At 43.0% G+C, this 15,736-nt stretch overlaps 1 protein-coding gene across 1 annotated transcript in view; it reads right to left on the bottom strand.

Moving 5' to 3' along the window:
• Positions 1 to 2,667: 2,667 nt before the first annotated feature.
• RCL1 (RNA terminal phosphate cyclase like 1) overlaps positions 2,668 to 15,736 on the bottom strand; it is a 30,881-nt gene continuing 17,812 nt past the window's right edge. Inside the window, exons 8-9 of the mRNA XM_067315441.1 lie at positions 10,442 to 10,545; positions 2,668 to 4,196 (exon numbers count right to left, since the gene is read on the bottom strand). Coding sequence (XP_067171542.1) covers positions 4,046 to 4,196; positions 10,442 to 10,545 — 255 coding nt within the window. The 3' untranslated portion in view covers positions 2,668 to 4,045. The remainder of the gene's footprint in view (positions 4,197 to 10,441; positions 10,546 to 15,736) is intronic.

The following is a 15,736-nucleotide window of genomic DNA, read 5'->3' as shown; positions in this document are numbered from 1 at the left end:
ACTCTGCACCCTGACGTTACAGGAGAGGAGCTGCTTTGGGGCTTTGTTTCCTTGCGGTTACATCGTTGATTGATACCAGTTTCTAATAAAACATTTTTCCTGCTGTCCCGGGAGGGAAAAGATTAGCACCCATATATAACATCTGCTACTACACATATACAACAAATCCTTCTAACACATTGTCTTACAACAATGTCACAACTTCACTTTATTTAATGCAAGTACTGTTTGGTCATGGTGACGTTCTGACAAATTGCATCATTTTCCTTCATTGCATGCACAATGCTGTGACAGCAGAACTTAACCCACACGCTCTCCTCCTTGCAGGACTTTGTCTTCTCCCACTGACAACACAAGTAATAGGTGTTTTTCAGAGCTTGATAGCGCTGCTCCAAGGTCAGTCGGCAAGAAAAGTGTACAGGGGGCACACCAAGAATGATCTTTAAAGAAAGAGCTTATCAAGACCAAAGCTGTAATTGCAAAAGTTGCCCCTTCCACCTCTTTCTTTTGTTTGCAGTTGCACTGACATAGCAGCATGTCTTCAGATTGGGCATTCTGCAGTGATCCAGACTAAACAGAAACACTTTCAGACATGCAAAATGAATGTGTGGGGACAGCCACACAATATCACACAACCAACCAGATACTCAAATTAGTAAAATAATTCCTTCTGAAAGCTGATCCTTTTCTTTCATTTCTATTTTTTCCTCCTGTGGCTATCTCAAGAACATGACTGAAAAACTTGGAGGTGAATGTCAGAGCCTGCAGGCAGCAGAAATATGCCACAGTGGCTTAAAACAAAATCCATTTGACTCTTAGTATCACCTGTGGTGTAGGGGAAAGAAGAGAGGGCATCTATGACCTAGCAGAAACATAACCACTGTTTTGAAAATATTACCCAGGACAGCCTTGTACTTACTGTTTTGGCCTGCCTAATTTACCTGCTGTGTGCTTTCCCAGGCATTTATTGCACTGGTTTCCAGCTATACAATTTCACTAAACTGCACTGGCTTGGGCTAAGGCAGTTTCACCTTCAGCATAATCTCTGCTACTCCAGAACCTGTCCTACAGCAAGTTAACATGAATTTTATGATGTAGCCACAGAAACTGCAGACAAGTTGCCATCATACCTCAGAAATAGAATAGTTTAACAATGCATATTTCAAAAGTGGAAGCGGGTTCAGGGTACACACACATTTTGCAAATGCTTTTCACATCACCACAATAGTAGTCTTTCCTGTTAGGCAAGTTTAAAGTAAAAGATCTTCTATTTAATCAGATGTTCTGACTAAATTCTCCTCCAAAATATTTCTCTGTGCTTCCTTGACCCTCTCCATATATGAATGTTAAAATTATTCCAATTTAAATGTACATTATAAAGTATTTTTGTTAACTAGTCCCCTCCCACACCTTTACCTCCTTGTTGTCTATCCTTAAAGCTTTCTGTAAGCAGAAAAGTTTCATGACCTTTATAGCAGATGGGTATTAGCAGAGTTGTTCACCTAGAAAGATGAACTGTTGAGGTACAGTTCAACTCAGTTAAGTACAGAATTATTTACATACAGGTGACCAGTTCAAATACAAGGCATGAGAGACTTAAATCTACCATGATCAACTGAGATGAAAGAGGCATCTCCCAGTAGATGAGTATCCTTTCCATGAAGTCTAATGCTACAAGTACTATGAATTGTCCTCATCAAAAATTAAGTCCCTTTGTCCAGCTCCAAAACTAAACTAGAGCTATCCTGCTGCTTGTGGGATCAGTCCAAAAAAAAAGATGTTTATTCATGTTCTGCAAATAAACAAATTCTATCTGCAGAATTTCCAAACAAGTACCTTTCACAAAATGTAAATACCAAACACACACACACACACACACACACACACACACACACACACACACACAATCTAGTTGTTTTGTCTCAGCAGGGCTAAGGGTTAGCAACCTAATTTGAACACTAAAGTTTGGTTAAGCACAGGTAAATTTATAACATAATTTCTGTATTGCTAAGGAATCTGCTGCCTGGGCAATGCATTGTCCTTTGCAAGTTTGCTGTAAGTGGAACATTTGGAAATGTTGTCAGAACTTCAAAAGTTAAAAGCTTTAAAAAGTTTAAAGGCAATAAAGCTTTTAACTTCTGAAGTTCTGACAACACTTTCCAATTTTTACTTATGCTGATTTTGGAAATCTGAGCTGTGCTTCAAATTTCTATCTTTAATTAGCATAGGTTTTATGTTTTTACTCTGGTGGCTACTAATCTCAGCTTGCACATTTCACCTTTTGGATAGTGAAAATGGCTCCCCTGTATTTAGAGTAATTTTTATTTGGAGAGTTTCAAGCTTTTTCATTGTATACATGATGAAGGGGAGCAAGGTAAGAATACTTCCATGCCCACCAGCTTTTTCCAATGTAATTTTAAATTTAAAAAATATAAAGATTCAAAATCTTTTATTTTGGATTCTACCATATTAGTTGGAGTTTCCTCACCTGAAACTTCAGTTTTAGAAAGCAACTAAATATAAAAAGGGCCACCCCCTAAGACACAACCCCCAAAACCACTCTTTTCACAAATCAGTTCAAAATAGCTGTTTATCTTTTAAATTGACAGACTATAGGGCTGGTGGAGAACGTTTTGTTTTTTTAAAGGGAGAAATAAAATCTTATTTAGGAAAAAATACTTTATTTTTCCAAAACATGTTTAGACAGATTGCAACAAGAACAAAATACAGTACAAAAATGACTCACAGCCTCCAATAGCTCATAAACCACTAATGAAATTCCTACCTTTTTGTCAAAGTTCTGTTTGGGTCCAATATATAATTTTCAAATTAGATAGGTAATGCCCACTCTACAGTAGCATTGGATAAATTTTGTAAGACCATTATAACATAGTCACTAGTACTTGCCATATAATATACCAGCTTTTGACACGGATTCATTTTACGACAAACACATTTTGATGAGCCTAGTCTGAAGTCCAGAATAAGTCACTTTCCTTATGTCAGAAGTTCAGCATTAACTTCAGCAGGTTTGCCTGGAATCTACCAAAAGCCTTTCTTGGGTAAGTCTTTTTATCCTGTTACGCACCTTTAGCACCGGTTAATCCAAACAGTGCCCATCCACGACAATCCCGTCTTTCCAGAATGGAGCAGCTGCACTAAATGTGATGGCACAAATGGAATACATTTTTCTCCTTCAAAGCCTGCACAGCTTTGTTGCTACCTTTCACAGCCAGTTGTACACTGTAGCGTGTGGCATGCCAAACAAACCTGACAAGAATATACAGAATCATTTGAAAACTGCAGGCAGATTTCTCCTGCCCATCCTTGCAGAGGAGGCTAGAATAAATCAGTATGGGCTGTGATCTCTTCTGCAGCATTCTACCATCAAAGAAAATTAAAAGGCAGGTAGTTTTTCTCCTCTGCAAAACTATCATTTAGCCAACTTGAACAGGAGCGAAGCATTTGACAAATTCTGTACACATACAGTGTATGAACCAGAAATTATTGCTCCAGTTTGTACTGTAATTTCCATGCCTGTATTATCCCTGCAATTACCTGAAGAATCTAATGTTTCTGTTCTGATCATTTGTTTTGCACTGCAAGTCTCATTTTGCTCAATCCTGTTTCCCTTCTCTGTCTAAACCTTTCAGAAAAAGCTAAGAGTGAAGCCTGTAGATACACAGATACACATAATGACAAGTAGAACACTCACTGCATTTAAGGCTTGAGGGCATGGGAAAAGGGCACAAGAACGTAAGAGGCACCTGTGTCTCATGCACTGGAGCACAGTGCAAGAAGTCCCAAGCCAGCTGAGACTCCGGCCAGCCATTCCATGCAGCACAACAGTGGCATTGTGTTTGTACACAATACAGGCCTAAACAGCCTGAAGGAAGCTTTATTGCTTACATGCAGCAAGCTTGGGTACCTCTGCATTGGGATCACTGGTTCCAGAAAAAGCACAGGGAAAGGCAGGTTCTCATATTGTTATATCAGATCTTTGCAGTGTTTTCTGTCACCCCATTTCAGAAAGTCTGCAGATGTTTTATCTTATTGTTTTACTCAGGTTGGAAAATCCAATGCCGACGCACGTCATTAAGACTTTCTCCCCACCCTTGTGCTCCTCCTCAGGGGTCTTCGTTTCAATTTTAAACATGATCTGGAAGAAGCTTCTCAGGTGTCGCAGAAACTCAATTCTGAAGGAGAGAAAACAGAGTATAAGAAACAAAACAGAAAGCTCATTAACAGTATCTTCTAGCATTGACTCCAGTGATGAACACAAGCCCTGGCTCTGTGAATAGAGCAGAGAAGACTGCTTAGTACAGAGAAATGAGTCTACAGGCTCAAAAAAAAAAAAAAAAAAAAAAAAAAAAAAAAAAGTTCTCACTTGCATTATGGAAGTGGCTAGTGACCCCCTGCTGAAATCACTGCCCTCCCTGTACAAGCAGAGCGAGAAGGAATAACCTGTAACATAGTAAGGCAAAATAGTGAGGGAGGAAGAAAGGGAGGAGAAAGAGGAGGCATGGCCAAGTGAGGTCACTTACCCATAAGACTTACTCTCCATTACAGCCAGAAGAAACTGACCAACTCCTCCCCCACTCCCATTGTTTTAAGCAGAAATAAATAGAGATAGCCAAAAGGTTGGTCTTGGGGGCATGCTTTAAAGGAGAGATATCAGATCCTAAAGTATGTATTTAGCATGTATTACAAACTCCTCCACTGCTAAGTTAATGTTTCTTTAGACTCACTTTCAGACTCAGGATTCTGGCTGTTTTCTTTCTTTATTTTCCAAAAAAAAAAAAAACCCTTTTCTTTCATCATTTTAGAATTAGAGGCATGAAGAAACCAAATAGACACAATGGTCCTAAACACAGACTGACTGGAGGGAGAGTGACAGAAAAATTAATGAGCAGTATAAAAAAAAGATAAAGAGAACTTTTCTACTGACCTGCCCAAAACAGGGAACAAACAATTACACTGAAAAGCTACAGATAGGAGATTGTTAACTGCTCATGACAGGATTCTGGTCTTTTCCGGTCATGGTCACTAGTAAGTCTGGCGCCTCAAACTGAGGTTTAATCTCTCACAACAATTGGCATGTGCCCTTGTTAGATGAAGTTTAACCTTTGAAGAAAGAGTATGTGAACATCCACCCCGCACATTTGTTTGGCTGACAACCTGGAAAAAAAACACTGCTGTGCAAGCTAAGAGCATATCAGTCACACTCAAGTCATGACCCTAAATTAAGAGAAAGCACCCACAAAATGGGAAGCAGGAGGCCAAGGGTGTAGGACAGCCCCCACTGCAACATCACAAGGCCTCAGAAAGCCTCCCGGCAGCTCCACCTATTCCCGAAACTTTGGGACTGTCCAAGCATGGAGTACAGTGAAAGTCTCAGGAGCAGGAACACTTTAGGGAGGAACCTCCTATGACAATGAAAGCAGGAGCAGGAATTGCCTTATCCGCCTCTATGCTATGTAAACCTTTCTACCCCACCTCCTGGGCTGGTGACCAGCTCATTACAGACACCACAGCTCGCATCTCTCAAATGACCAGGCATCTTAAAAAATTAGAGAGTATCTTATCCTCCACGACTCCTCGACTGCATGGTTGCTATAATAGGCAGGTGGGCATATGCTGGCACAAATACTTCAATAAAGCTGATGGGTACAAGTCCCATACCAACCTCCCTTCTAAGCTGGGTCCTTTCCCAGAGCTCTGGCAGTGTGACAAGAAAGCAGTCAAGACCAAAACATCAGGAGTGGGGAGTGCTGAATTGCAAGGAGGGCACAGAATAAACTGCATAAAAATGCCAAAGGCAGCATGAAGCCGAAGGCTAGGGCACAATCCTACAGGCTGCTCAGCAAACTCTGCAACGCATCTCTGGGATCAGTTCAACCTGTACTTCCCTCTGTACGTATATGGTTTATCATGCTTCCTCTATCTCTTCCTCCTTTTGAATGGAGGCAGAGTGAGGGGAAAGAAAAGCAACAGGGCTTTGCCACAGCCTCCAGACAAATCAGAAAGACTCAGGGGAGTGGGAGAGAAGGAGAGGCTGCCTAGGTGGAGGGAGAACTTGCAGACAGTGTGAGGTTGGCTCTGCCTTGCTGCAGTGAAAGCACAGGTGGCAGGAACTCTGCAAAAGGAGAAAAAGGAGAGGAAAACAGTGATATGTGACAAGGTGAAGTAGAGAGGGAGTTTGTATTAGCTTGAGGCTGATTAAGATCAGGTGTGGGAAGGTTTACATCCCAAACAATAGAGGAAGCACTAAACATGCATGGACAGACTGGGGGACAGACTGGGAGAGCAAGATGTATAAAGCAGGGTTTTTTTGACTGAAACTTGAACTGTATGTTTGAGCAAGAACAAGGCAGAGCTGAACACCTTTCCAGACCATTGGACAGCAGAGTGAGCCACATGAGAGATTTTCCTCAGGGCCTTCCAGTTTCAAATTAAAAACCATTGTACTACCAAAAAAAGAAAGAAAGAAAGAAAAAAAAGTATAAAAAAAGTCTGTTTACATAAGTGCCCTCTTTTCCCAGAAGCCTGTTAAGTGACATAAAGAATCACAGAATCACAGAATCGCTGAGGTTGGAAGGGACCTCTGGAGATCATCTAGTCCAACCCCCCTGCTCAAGCAGGGTCACCTAGAGCACATTGCACAGGATTGCATCCAGGCGCATTTTGAATATCTCCAGAGAAGGAGACTCTGCAACCTCTCTGGGCAACCTGCTCCAGTGCTCTGTCACCCTCACAGTGAAAAAGTTTTTCCTCATGTTCAGATGGAAGTGTCTGTGTTTCAGTTTGTGCCCATTGCCTCGCGTCCTGTTGCTGGGCACCACTGAAAAGAGTCTGGTCCCATCTTCTTGACACTCTTCCTTTAGATATTTGTGTACGTTGATAAGGTCTCCTCTCAGCCTTCTCTTCTCCAGGCTAAACAGGCCCAGCTCTCGCAGCCTTTCCTCATAAGAGAGATGCTCCAGTCCCCTAATCATCTTTGTAGCCCTTCGCTGGACTTGCTCCAGTAGTGCCACATCCCTCTTGTACTGGGGAGCCCAGAACTGGACGCAGTACTCCAGATGTGGCCTCACCAGGGCTGAGGAGAGGGGGAGGATCACCTCCCTCGACCTGCTGGCAACACTCTTCCTGATGCAGCCCAGGATACCATTGGCCTTCTTGGCCACAAGGGCACATTGCTGCCTCATGCTTAACTTGGTGTCCACCAGCACTCCCAGGTCCTTCTCAGCAGAGCTGCTTTCCAGCAGGTCAACCCCCAGCCTGTACTGGTGCATGGGGTTATTCCTCCCTAGGTGCAGGACCCTGCACTTGCCTTTGTTGAACTTCATGAGGTTCCTCTCTGCCCACCTCTCCAGCCTGTCCAAGTCTCTCTGAATGGCAGCACAGCCCTCTGGTGTATCCGCCACTCCTCCCAGTTTTGTATCGTCAGCAAACTTGCTGAGGGTGCACTCTGTCCCTTCATCCAGGTCATTGATGAAGAAGTTGAACAAGACTGGACCCAGTACTGACCCCTGGGGGACACCGCTAGCTACAGGCCTCCAACTAGACTCTGTGCCTCTGATCACAACTCTCTGAGCTCTGCCATTCAGCCAGTTCTCAATCCACCTCACTGTCCAAAAGAGGTACATATCCACTTCACACATTTTAGCTTACTGTCAGGGCAAAGCAACCAGCTTGCAAATCACTGCTGCCAGAGGAGACCATGGCACTGAAAACAGCTTCCTTATTAATTTACACTTAAAATAGAGCTCACCACCGCAGAGCTCATGCAAGTGGCGCCCAGCCACAAACGCAGTGCCGGGGGGGGGGGGGGGGGGGGCCTGTTGCAGCTGCGCAACTGTCCCCCTTCGGGTTTGTCCCAGCTGTGCTGACTAGAAGAGGAGGTCATCGCTCAGGGAGATGGGGGGATGCACAGCCCCAATCTGCAGCTCCTGGACGTGCCTGTGCCCTATGCCCCATCCGAGAGCCCAGGGCACCCCCAGTGCTGCCCCCCACAGTGTGCCAGCGAAGTTTGTAAGTGAGGGAGTCCACTCAAAGGGGCTGGATTTTGAACACGAGGTCTCTAGTTCTCCGCGTGGGAGCGTTTATGCCACAGCAAGCCCACCACATTGCAAAACCCGGAGGATGGCAAGTTAGCATGCGTCAGCGGGCTGCTTCCTGGTGGTTTCCACAGGAATGGGAGTGGAAAGAGCGGTAGAGAAAAAGCAGCAGCAGCCACAGATGGGCACGTCCGGATAAGCAGAGATTGCCTCCTCCTGCCTGTCTCTTGTCCAATCAAGTTGAGACTTCTGTTCGGTCTCAGCCCTCTTCTTTCCTTTTATGCTTTGTGTACGTGCCGCTGCTCTGCCTTGTCCCGTTGTCCTCTACCCTTTTGGGTGGTCTTGCATCGTGCATTAAAGCTCCCAAGCAGTTAAAAACTGTAGTTTGTTCAACTTTCTCCAGAGGGCGCAGGAGAACTTTCTTTTCCTTTCCAAGGCCACTCATGTCTGTAGCAACGATTCCCCTTTGCTCTCCCTCTTGTATCCTCTGGTTCATCCTGTGCCTCCTCCCATCCACCTGCATCCAGAGCAGCCTGGCCTGAAAGGCTCCAATCTCTTGCAGGATTTTAGACATGTTACTGTGCACAGTTCAGTGTGGTGGCAACACAGCCAGCACCCTGCATTTGATTTTAAGTTCAGCTTGACTGACAGGTGCTCACTTCTGTGACATCTTGCATATAAACCAAGAGGGGAAAATCCAAACGGCCGCAGGCCAAGTGGTCTTTCTAGGGTCGGTGCCCGCAGCACCATGCAGGACACCCCTGCTCAAGGCATGTCCCCCCATAACTTTAGCAGGGGCAGAGGAGTGTCTCTTAGGTAAATATGCAATTAAACCTGGAATGTGTTTTCTCATTCTGATGGACGTACTCCGAAGCATGCCAAGTCCCCTCACAGTGCTCTAATCCACTGGCTGAACTGTCGCATTTGTGCTGCCTTGTGCTAGACAGGGAAGTCAGTCTACTGTAAATGGTCTTTAAATAGCTTTGGAGTCTGCGGGGTGAAAGCATTAAGAAGAGAAGATGTCACAGCCCCAAGAGAGAAGAGTAGGGACAGTGAAGTGGAACGTGACAGTATTGTAATTTAGCTCAAAAATGCTCCCCAAAATTGTGCATCTGTTGAGTTCCTCTGAAGCCAGACTTCCCAGTCCTTAACCAGCTGAATTAGTGAGGGCAAGGGGTGCTGCAGACAGAGTGACACAAGCTCATGTGACACATGCTGCTTCACAACATCTGCTCCTGACCTTCATCCCAGCCACGCACCCCCAGCTTGGGAGAAGCAACACCCATTTGAAATCAACCTGCTTAAAATCCTGCGTTCACCTGACTTCCATAGTATTAAAAAAAAAAAAAAAAAAAAAAAAAAAAGGCATTGTTTCATTTCATTCACTTAACTGTGCACTCTTTATAAGCCTTTCTTGTGGACTTACTTTTCAGGAATTACTTTTCCCCTATGCAATGGGAGGCTTCTCCTTCTCCCCCTCAAAGTCTGATGGATGTTGTTTCCAAGGTATCAGGGGTTTGATAGCACTGAGGCGATTTCTAGCTATCACGTGATGGCACCACCATTCTTCAGTTATCACAGTACTGTACCTATCATGTATACAGCACCGGTACCATGATAACCGAAAAAGGGCAGTTCATGGTCTTGTCGTTTGGTTATCATTGTCAGATAAACAACCCTCCACCCCTGTCTTGCTCAAAGAACAACAATTCAGTCTCTGAACAACTGTGGTCTAGTCAATCACTTGTCAGCCAGCTAGAGTAAATGAAATTCTTGATACAGGATGCACTTTATCCTAACCTGTGTGTTGCAATTAGCAACGTGAGAAGAAGTATATCACTTTTCTCTCCTCTAAACCACTACCAGCCACAGAAAAACCTTTAGTAAAAACTGAGGCTAAAAAACAAGATAGAAGTCCACTGCATGAGAGGGCTAAAGCTCTGGGGTTGCAGAGAGCTTCATGAATTGAACTTCAGAGCCCTTTCCTTTGGGCTGTCGTATCTTCGGCACGTGGCTAGCCATTCAAAACACATTGCATTTACTGCCAGAGCTGCAGGGAGATCATTAGGAAAACATGACAGCGTATGCTAGGCAACAAAAAAGCTAACTGATGCAGACATCCAATCCAAGACCGAGATCCAACAATAAGCCCCATCTCTGCAATTTTAATTGCCTCAGAACCAGGAAGAATATATAACAGTAAGGAAATCATCTTCCAACATGTACAAATAAACACAAGGTAACTTAACTACATGTCTCTTTTGAAGACAGTGTAAGTTGTTCTACTCATAGCCACAGGCAAAGTCTTCCATATACAAAAGCTAGTTGTGTGGTATAACTAGCGAATTAAACGAGACTGGGTAATTAAGCTGAACGAAACTTACGTGTACGGAGACAGAGGTCCCAACAGGACTTTGGAAACATCCTGTTGTCCAAGGGTCATGAGGAGCAGAGCAAGGCTCTGGTTTGTTGAATCTACACAGCCTCCCTGCAGACCAAAATGTTTTAATAATTAATCTCTGTACAAACCAGAAATTGGGATGGGAGGAGAGTAATGGAGGAGAAAGATTTACTTAAAAGGCAGAATAACTGCTATAACCGCTCTCAATTTTTAAGGGCCAAAAAGATAAAAATCTAGATTTTGTAACAATGACATTAATTTCACAAGGCAGGTTGGGAAAGGAACAGAAGTAAAAAAAAATAAAATCCAATAACAATGTCACATTAAAGAACCCTTCCCACTCTTCCAACCTGTTCACTTCTAACATCACAGAATGAAAGCAATGAAGGATTTCTGAACTTTAATGAACAGCTTCAAGCAGCAGGGAGAAGTGAACTTCTGTATTTCACTCTCTGCAGTCAGCTGAAAAGAGATGTTACTTTATAGTTCATGTGCATTTGAAGACTATTGATGTATCTGAATTGCAGCACTTTAACATTTTAAAAGTGACATTTGGACAAACAGTTCAGCTGTAACAGCCTCAAAACAGCAAGTTAAAAGTTGTTTCCTACACCTCCACCAAAGCCCCTACTGCTAGTTTTTGTGTTTTACATTTGCATTTTTCCTTGTATTTATAATAGAAAGAAGTGTATTTGCTGCTATGTGAAAGAGCCACACACAAAAATGTAGAACTACAAATGCTACACTCAAAATAAGTGAAGAAATACATGCAGGGTAGATTGTTTTGTATGGGGGGAGGTAACTATAATGAATATGTAAATTGGAATTGGAAGGCTGGTTTGTTTACAAAGTCTGAAAATAAATTTAAAATTATTTAAAATTAAATTAATATATTCATTCAAGATTTCTGTAGAGAGAATTTACTAACTATGACTATACAAACACATTGAAAATAGAAAAAATATCTGGCATAATGTTCTTTTGGATTTTCCTCATATTCATTCTGGTCCAAAGCCATGAGAAATCTGTGAACAGTTTCCAACTGAATCAGAGGCCTGATGCTAAACCCTCTGAACAGAATCTCTAGAGAGAGCAAAACTGACAAGTAACCCTTTTAAAACTCTGTAACAAGAAATACCAACAGCTTTGCCGGCAAGGAGCAGCCTGTCAACATTTTAAGAGGTATCATTACCATCCAAAAAGGCAAGAGAGGGGCAAAATGAAGCTAGGAATACATAGATTAAGAAAACATAATGTGAAAACTTCAGTGCATTTACTCAGCAAGAAGGCAGAAAGGAGGACCTTTCCAAGAAGAGTTACTGAAGGTTTAATTTTCTAGATAGCCTTGCCTCAGTGCGACAAGTCTCAGCTCTGCTCTGAAAAAACTCTACATTTCATGTAATGAAAGGATGCACCTTTGTTACGTACCAGCTCCACGGCCATCTACCTCCTAGCAGCTGCTCTGCTGTCTCCTACAGCAGCCCTTTCGGTGTTAACTGTGCAAAACTACCATACCATAGTGGGGTTTACGCATTCAGCCTAATGTCCTCTATGGGGCTGAAGAAAACTGTGCTCCATCTTGAGTGAACAAGGTACCTGCAGAATTTGTTGGTGCCCTCTAGAGCAGCGGTTCTCACCAGCTGCATTAGCAAATCTGAAACATCTCCAAGAAGCAGCTGAGAGTTTAGTAAGAAGCATTTCAGATACAGGCTCTCTGTATTCTCTGTATTTATAGTCAGCCACTTAAAATGCTCTTTACCACTTGCATGAAGACATTACCTTTTCTGGGTTTGTTTTTGTGCGTGTGTTTTGTTTTTTAAGCTGAAAACATTATAAAGCACCTATTTTTAAGACCCAAATTATACAAAGGCTTCAGCCAGCATGGAGGCAACCATGTCCTGTACAACACAGCAAAACATGATATATCCATTGCATCTTCGCTACTTACATAAGTCTCTCTTGCTGCAGTGAGTCAGAGTCATCCCTTCTATTGCTGTGCATTAGCAATGCACTGTTATGCCCACTCGCACACAGGCAGTTGCCATACAGGGAAATTAAGTGATCTGCCTGTAATCAAACCCTGAGAGAGCAGTAACTTATGTCTAATGAAACACAAGCAAATGCCTCTCTCAGGGAGGCCGACTTTTCTCTCTCAATCCACCTGCTGCTTATTCAAGTGTCCAAACTCAAAGCAATCTTCCCACTGGAACTGGGATGGGCGAAGTCAGAGCCAAAGTATTGACATTTGTTCCAAAACGGCTGGCACTCGTTAGCGGTTCAGGATGCAGCTTCTAGACCATAACACTTCAATTTATGGCAGCTTCTCCATTATTGTTCCCATTGACAACACAGCCAGATCCAGCACACAATTTAGAGACACAGATTTCTTAAAATGCAGTCTGTTTTGAAATGTGGCAATACAAATACTACAGTCTACATACACGTACAAAAATAATTGCAGATATTGGACAACAGTGTTTCAAGGAGGATTATTCTTCTGAGCTTAACTCTAGGTTTGATTTAGTCTTGGCAGTGTTTTGGCACAGGCACAATTTCCTCACTTTCCTGCACATACATACTTGCGTGCCTCAAGAAACCTGAGGTGCTTTAGTCATCTTATCTCTGGTTAAATAAGACAACAGCCCTACCCCTCCTGCCCTCTCAAGCCCCGATAACAACTCACCCTTATTAAGTAGCTCAACTTTAAATAGGCATTGCACTCTCCTCTGGTTCTCCCAGTCACAAGAAATATAAACCTTCAATCCTTTTCCAGTTCTTCTAGGCTTTCTCATCCTGCCACTCACCATTTACATAAAGTTCCCATAACTAGCACCTTTCAAAGACAAGGGGAAAGTTCATGTTGGCCTTCAACAATTAAGCTCAGGTAGGATTTGTAAGGACAATGCTAATCACTCCATGTCCCTCTTTCAGGGCCACTGTAATTAGCACTCTGCCAGTTGTTATTAGTCTATTAGCCCTGACATCCTTCAGTCAATAAATGTACATAAACCAAGCTCCACTGATTCTGAGCAGAATGTCCTCTTAAATTTCTTTTTGAAGGCTTAGGAAAGGGACCATTTAGCATTCAGCTGTCACTGTAGCAGATGCCTCAGGGCCCCTTAAACAATACCGAACTCTGGTAGGTTTGTGGGTGACTGACAGCTAAAACCCTTCTGCAGCGAATCATCTCCAATGCTCCCAAGATGCCCCTTTCTGATCAACCCTCTCCCCATCTCCTGGAGCACAGCACCTATAGCCAAAGACAGAGTGAGAAAGAGTCTTATGCCATAAAACTCATCCCCAGTAGGGAATCTAAGCACAGGGAGAGAAATTCGCTCTTAAACCCTGTATTCAGTGAGCAGCCAGAGTAAAGAGAGTAGGGCTTTAGGACTGCCTGCTCAGAGCAGCCTGTTCTTGTCCCAGGCACGGCTTTGCCAGGATGCAAATTTTAAACTGTTTCATTAGACAGCTAATCCATAAATCTGGGCAAAGAAACTTAACAAACAGTTTCTTCAAAACAAGCAAACATTGCATACTTTGCAAGGTGTTTTTATATCCTCTCTGTGGTCAACACTGGATCACACTGACCTATGTTAAAGAAAGTGAAGTCAATGACAAAGTCCATCTTTCCAAATGCCTGGCTAGGGCTGCGTGTGAATCTGTGTGCCTGTCTGTCATGCACAAATGCAAGAGTGCATTCTGAAAACCATGAAACAAAAGACACTGTATTGCCTATGACAGAGGGAGCGGGGAATGCATGAACACTGAATGAGGGCTGAGCATCCAGCAGGTAAGCAGCACTGTTATCAGACAGGCTCACAAACAACAATTTTTCCACAGAGAACGGCTGCAGGGGAGGGCCAAAAGCAGTCCATGCAGTGCTCAGCACTTGTCAGTCACTCTTTGACCTGATCTGAAGAGGCCCACAAGGAAATGACCTTCCAGAGAGCCTGCTGTGCCATGGCAGATCACAGCTAACAATCTCATTCACCCACAGGAGAACTTGATCTCCAAAGACATTGAAACCTGATGACCCATCACCTTAACATTCAAAGACTTGCCTGACCCAAGGGTTCCCTGTTTCTTCCCCAAATACATTTCTCCGATTTCCTCTGAGATCTTCACTATCCTGGTCTGCTTTGCAGAATTTCACTCATCACATTCAAATGGCTGCGATTCACGACATTAGTGCAGACAACTGGTCATGGCCTTTCCAGACCTCCTCATTTTGCAGGTTCTCTGGCAACTATCTCTGCAGAAAGTATAATATCTGGACAGATTCCCTCATTTGTTTCAAACTATCAAGTGCTGGATGGCTTTCAAAGGAAAATAAGTAACTACTGCTGCTGGTAAAAACATGAGGAAATGGGATTGTTGATGCCTCCTATCATCTGACTATCTGAACATCTTTTCCAAGAGGTTTATGCAAAGCAACAGATGTACTGAATTTTAGTTCTTTTTCAAAGACTGAAGCTGCAATATTTTACAGTTCATCCCATTTAAATAAAAATAGCTGACTGTCACCACACTCAGTTGCTCCTGGAAACACACAGATGTTTCATCACAGTGAGTACCTGTTAGCTCTCCATGTATATTCAGGGCTGAACTTTCAAATGCAAGGCATATCAACTGTCCTCAGGAAGAACATTTGTTTATAGCATCTCTGTTATGTAAGAACCCTGGGTTAGAAACAATCCCTCGCAATTTTGCGGACAACCACATTACCAGTCTGGACAGTCAGCAGAGTTGCTGCAAGCCTGTAACTATACTGGTAGTCCATGGCTGTCTGGATGACGCTGTCCTTCACAAGCACCTATGCAGCTCAGTTTGGGAAGAAAAACAGCATCTTCTCCGCTGCTTGCATCTATGTGGAAAGGGAGGACTAACAATTTACCTGGAGGACCCAAGGATTGATTCAAGAGAAAGGGAAAAGGTAGTGTCAAAGTCTGTTCATAGCACCTAGGTTATGTGCATTTCCCCTATCCTCTAGCACCATGGTACATTTAAGACTATAAAGTTTTAGACATATGTGGAGTGGAGGAAGGAACATTTTCCTTCAGGAATGTCACAATTATATTTGAGTCCCAGCATATACTGAAGAAAGAGAAAAAAAATATTAATGCAAGACAGAATGAAATATTAATGGAATATTAATTGAGCAAGTGGGCAAGCTAGTTATTCAAACAGGGAAAGAAGAAGGGTTTGTATCAGGGAAAGCAAAAGATAGCATAAAAACAGATAAGTGAGCTAGCGCAAGCATGGATATAATGTATGAGAT

This window comes from Apteryx mantelli, chromosome Z, assembly GCF_036417845.1.
Source record: "Apteryx mantelli isolate bAptMan1 chromosome Z, bAptMan1.hap1, whole genome shotgun sequence".
Classification (NCBI taxonomy): domain Eukaryota; kingdom Metazoa; phylum Chordata; class Aves; order Apterygiformes; family Apterygidae; genus Apteryx; species Apteryx mantelli.
The sequence above is the reverse complement of the archived record's forward strand: the minus strand, read 5'-3'. Positions and strand labels throughout refer to the sequence as shown.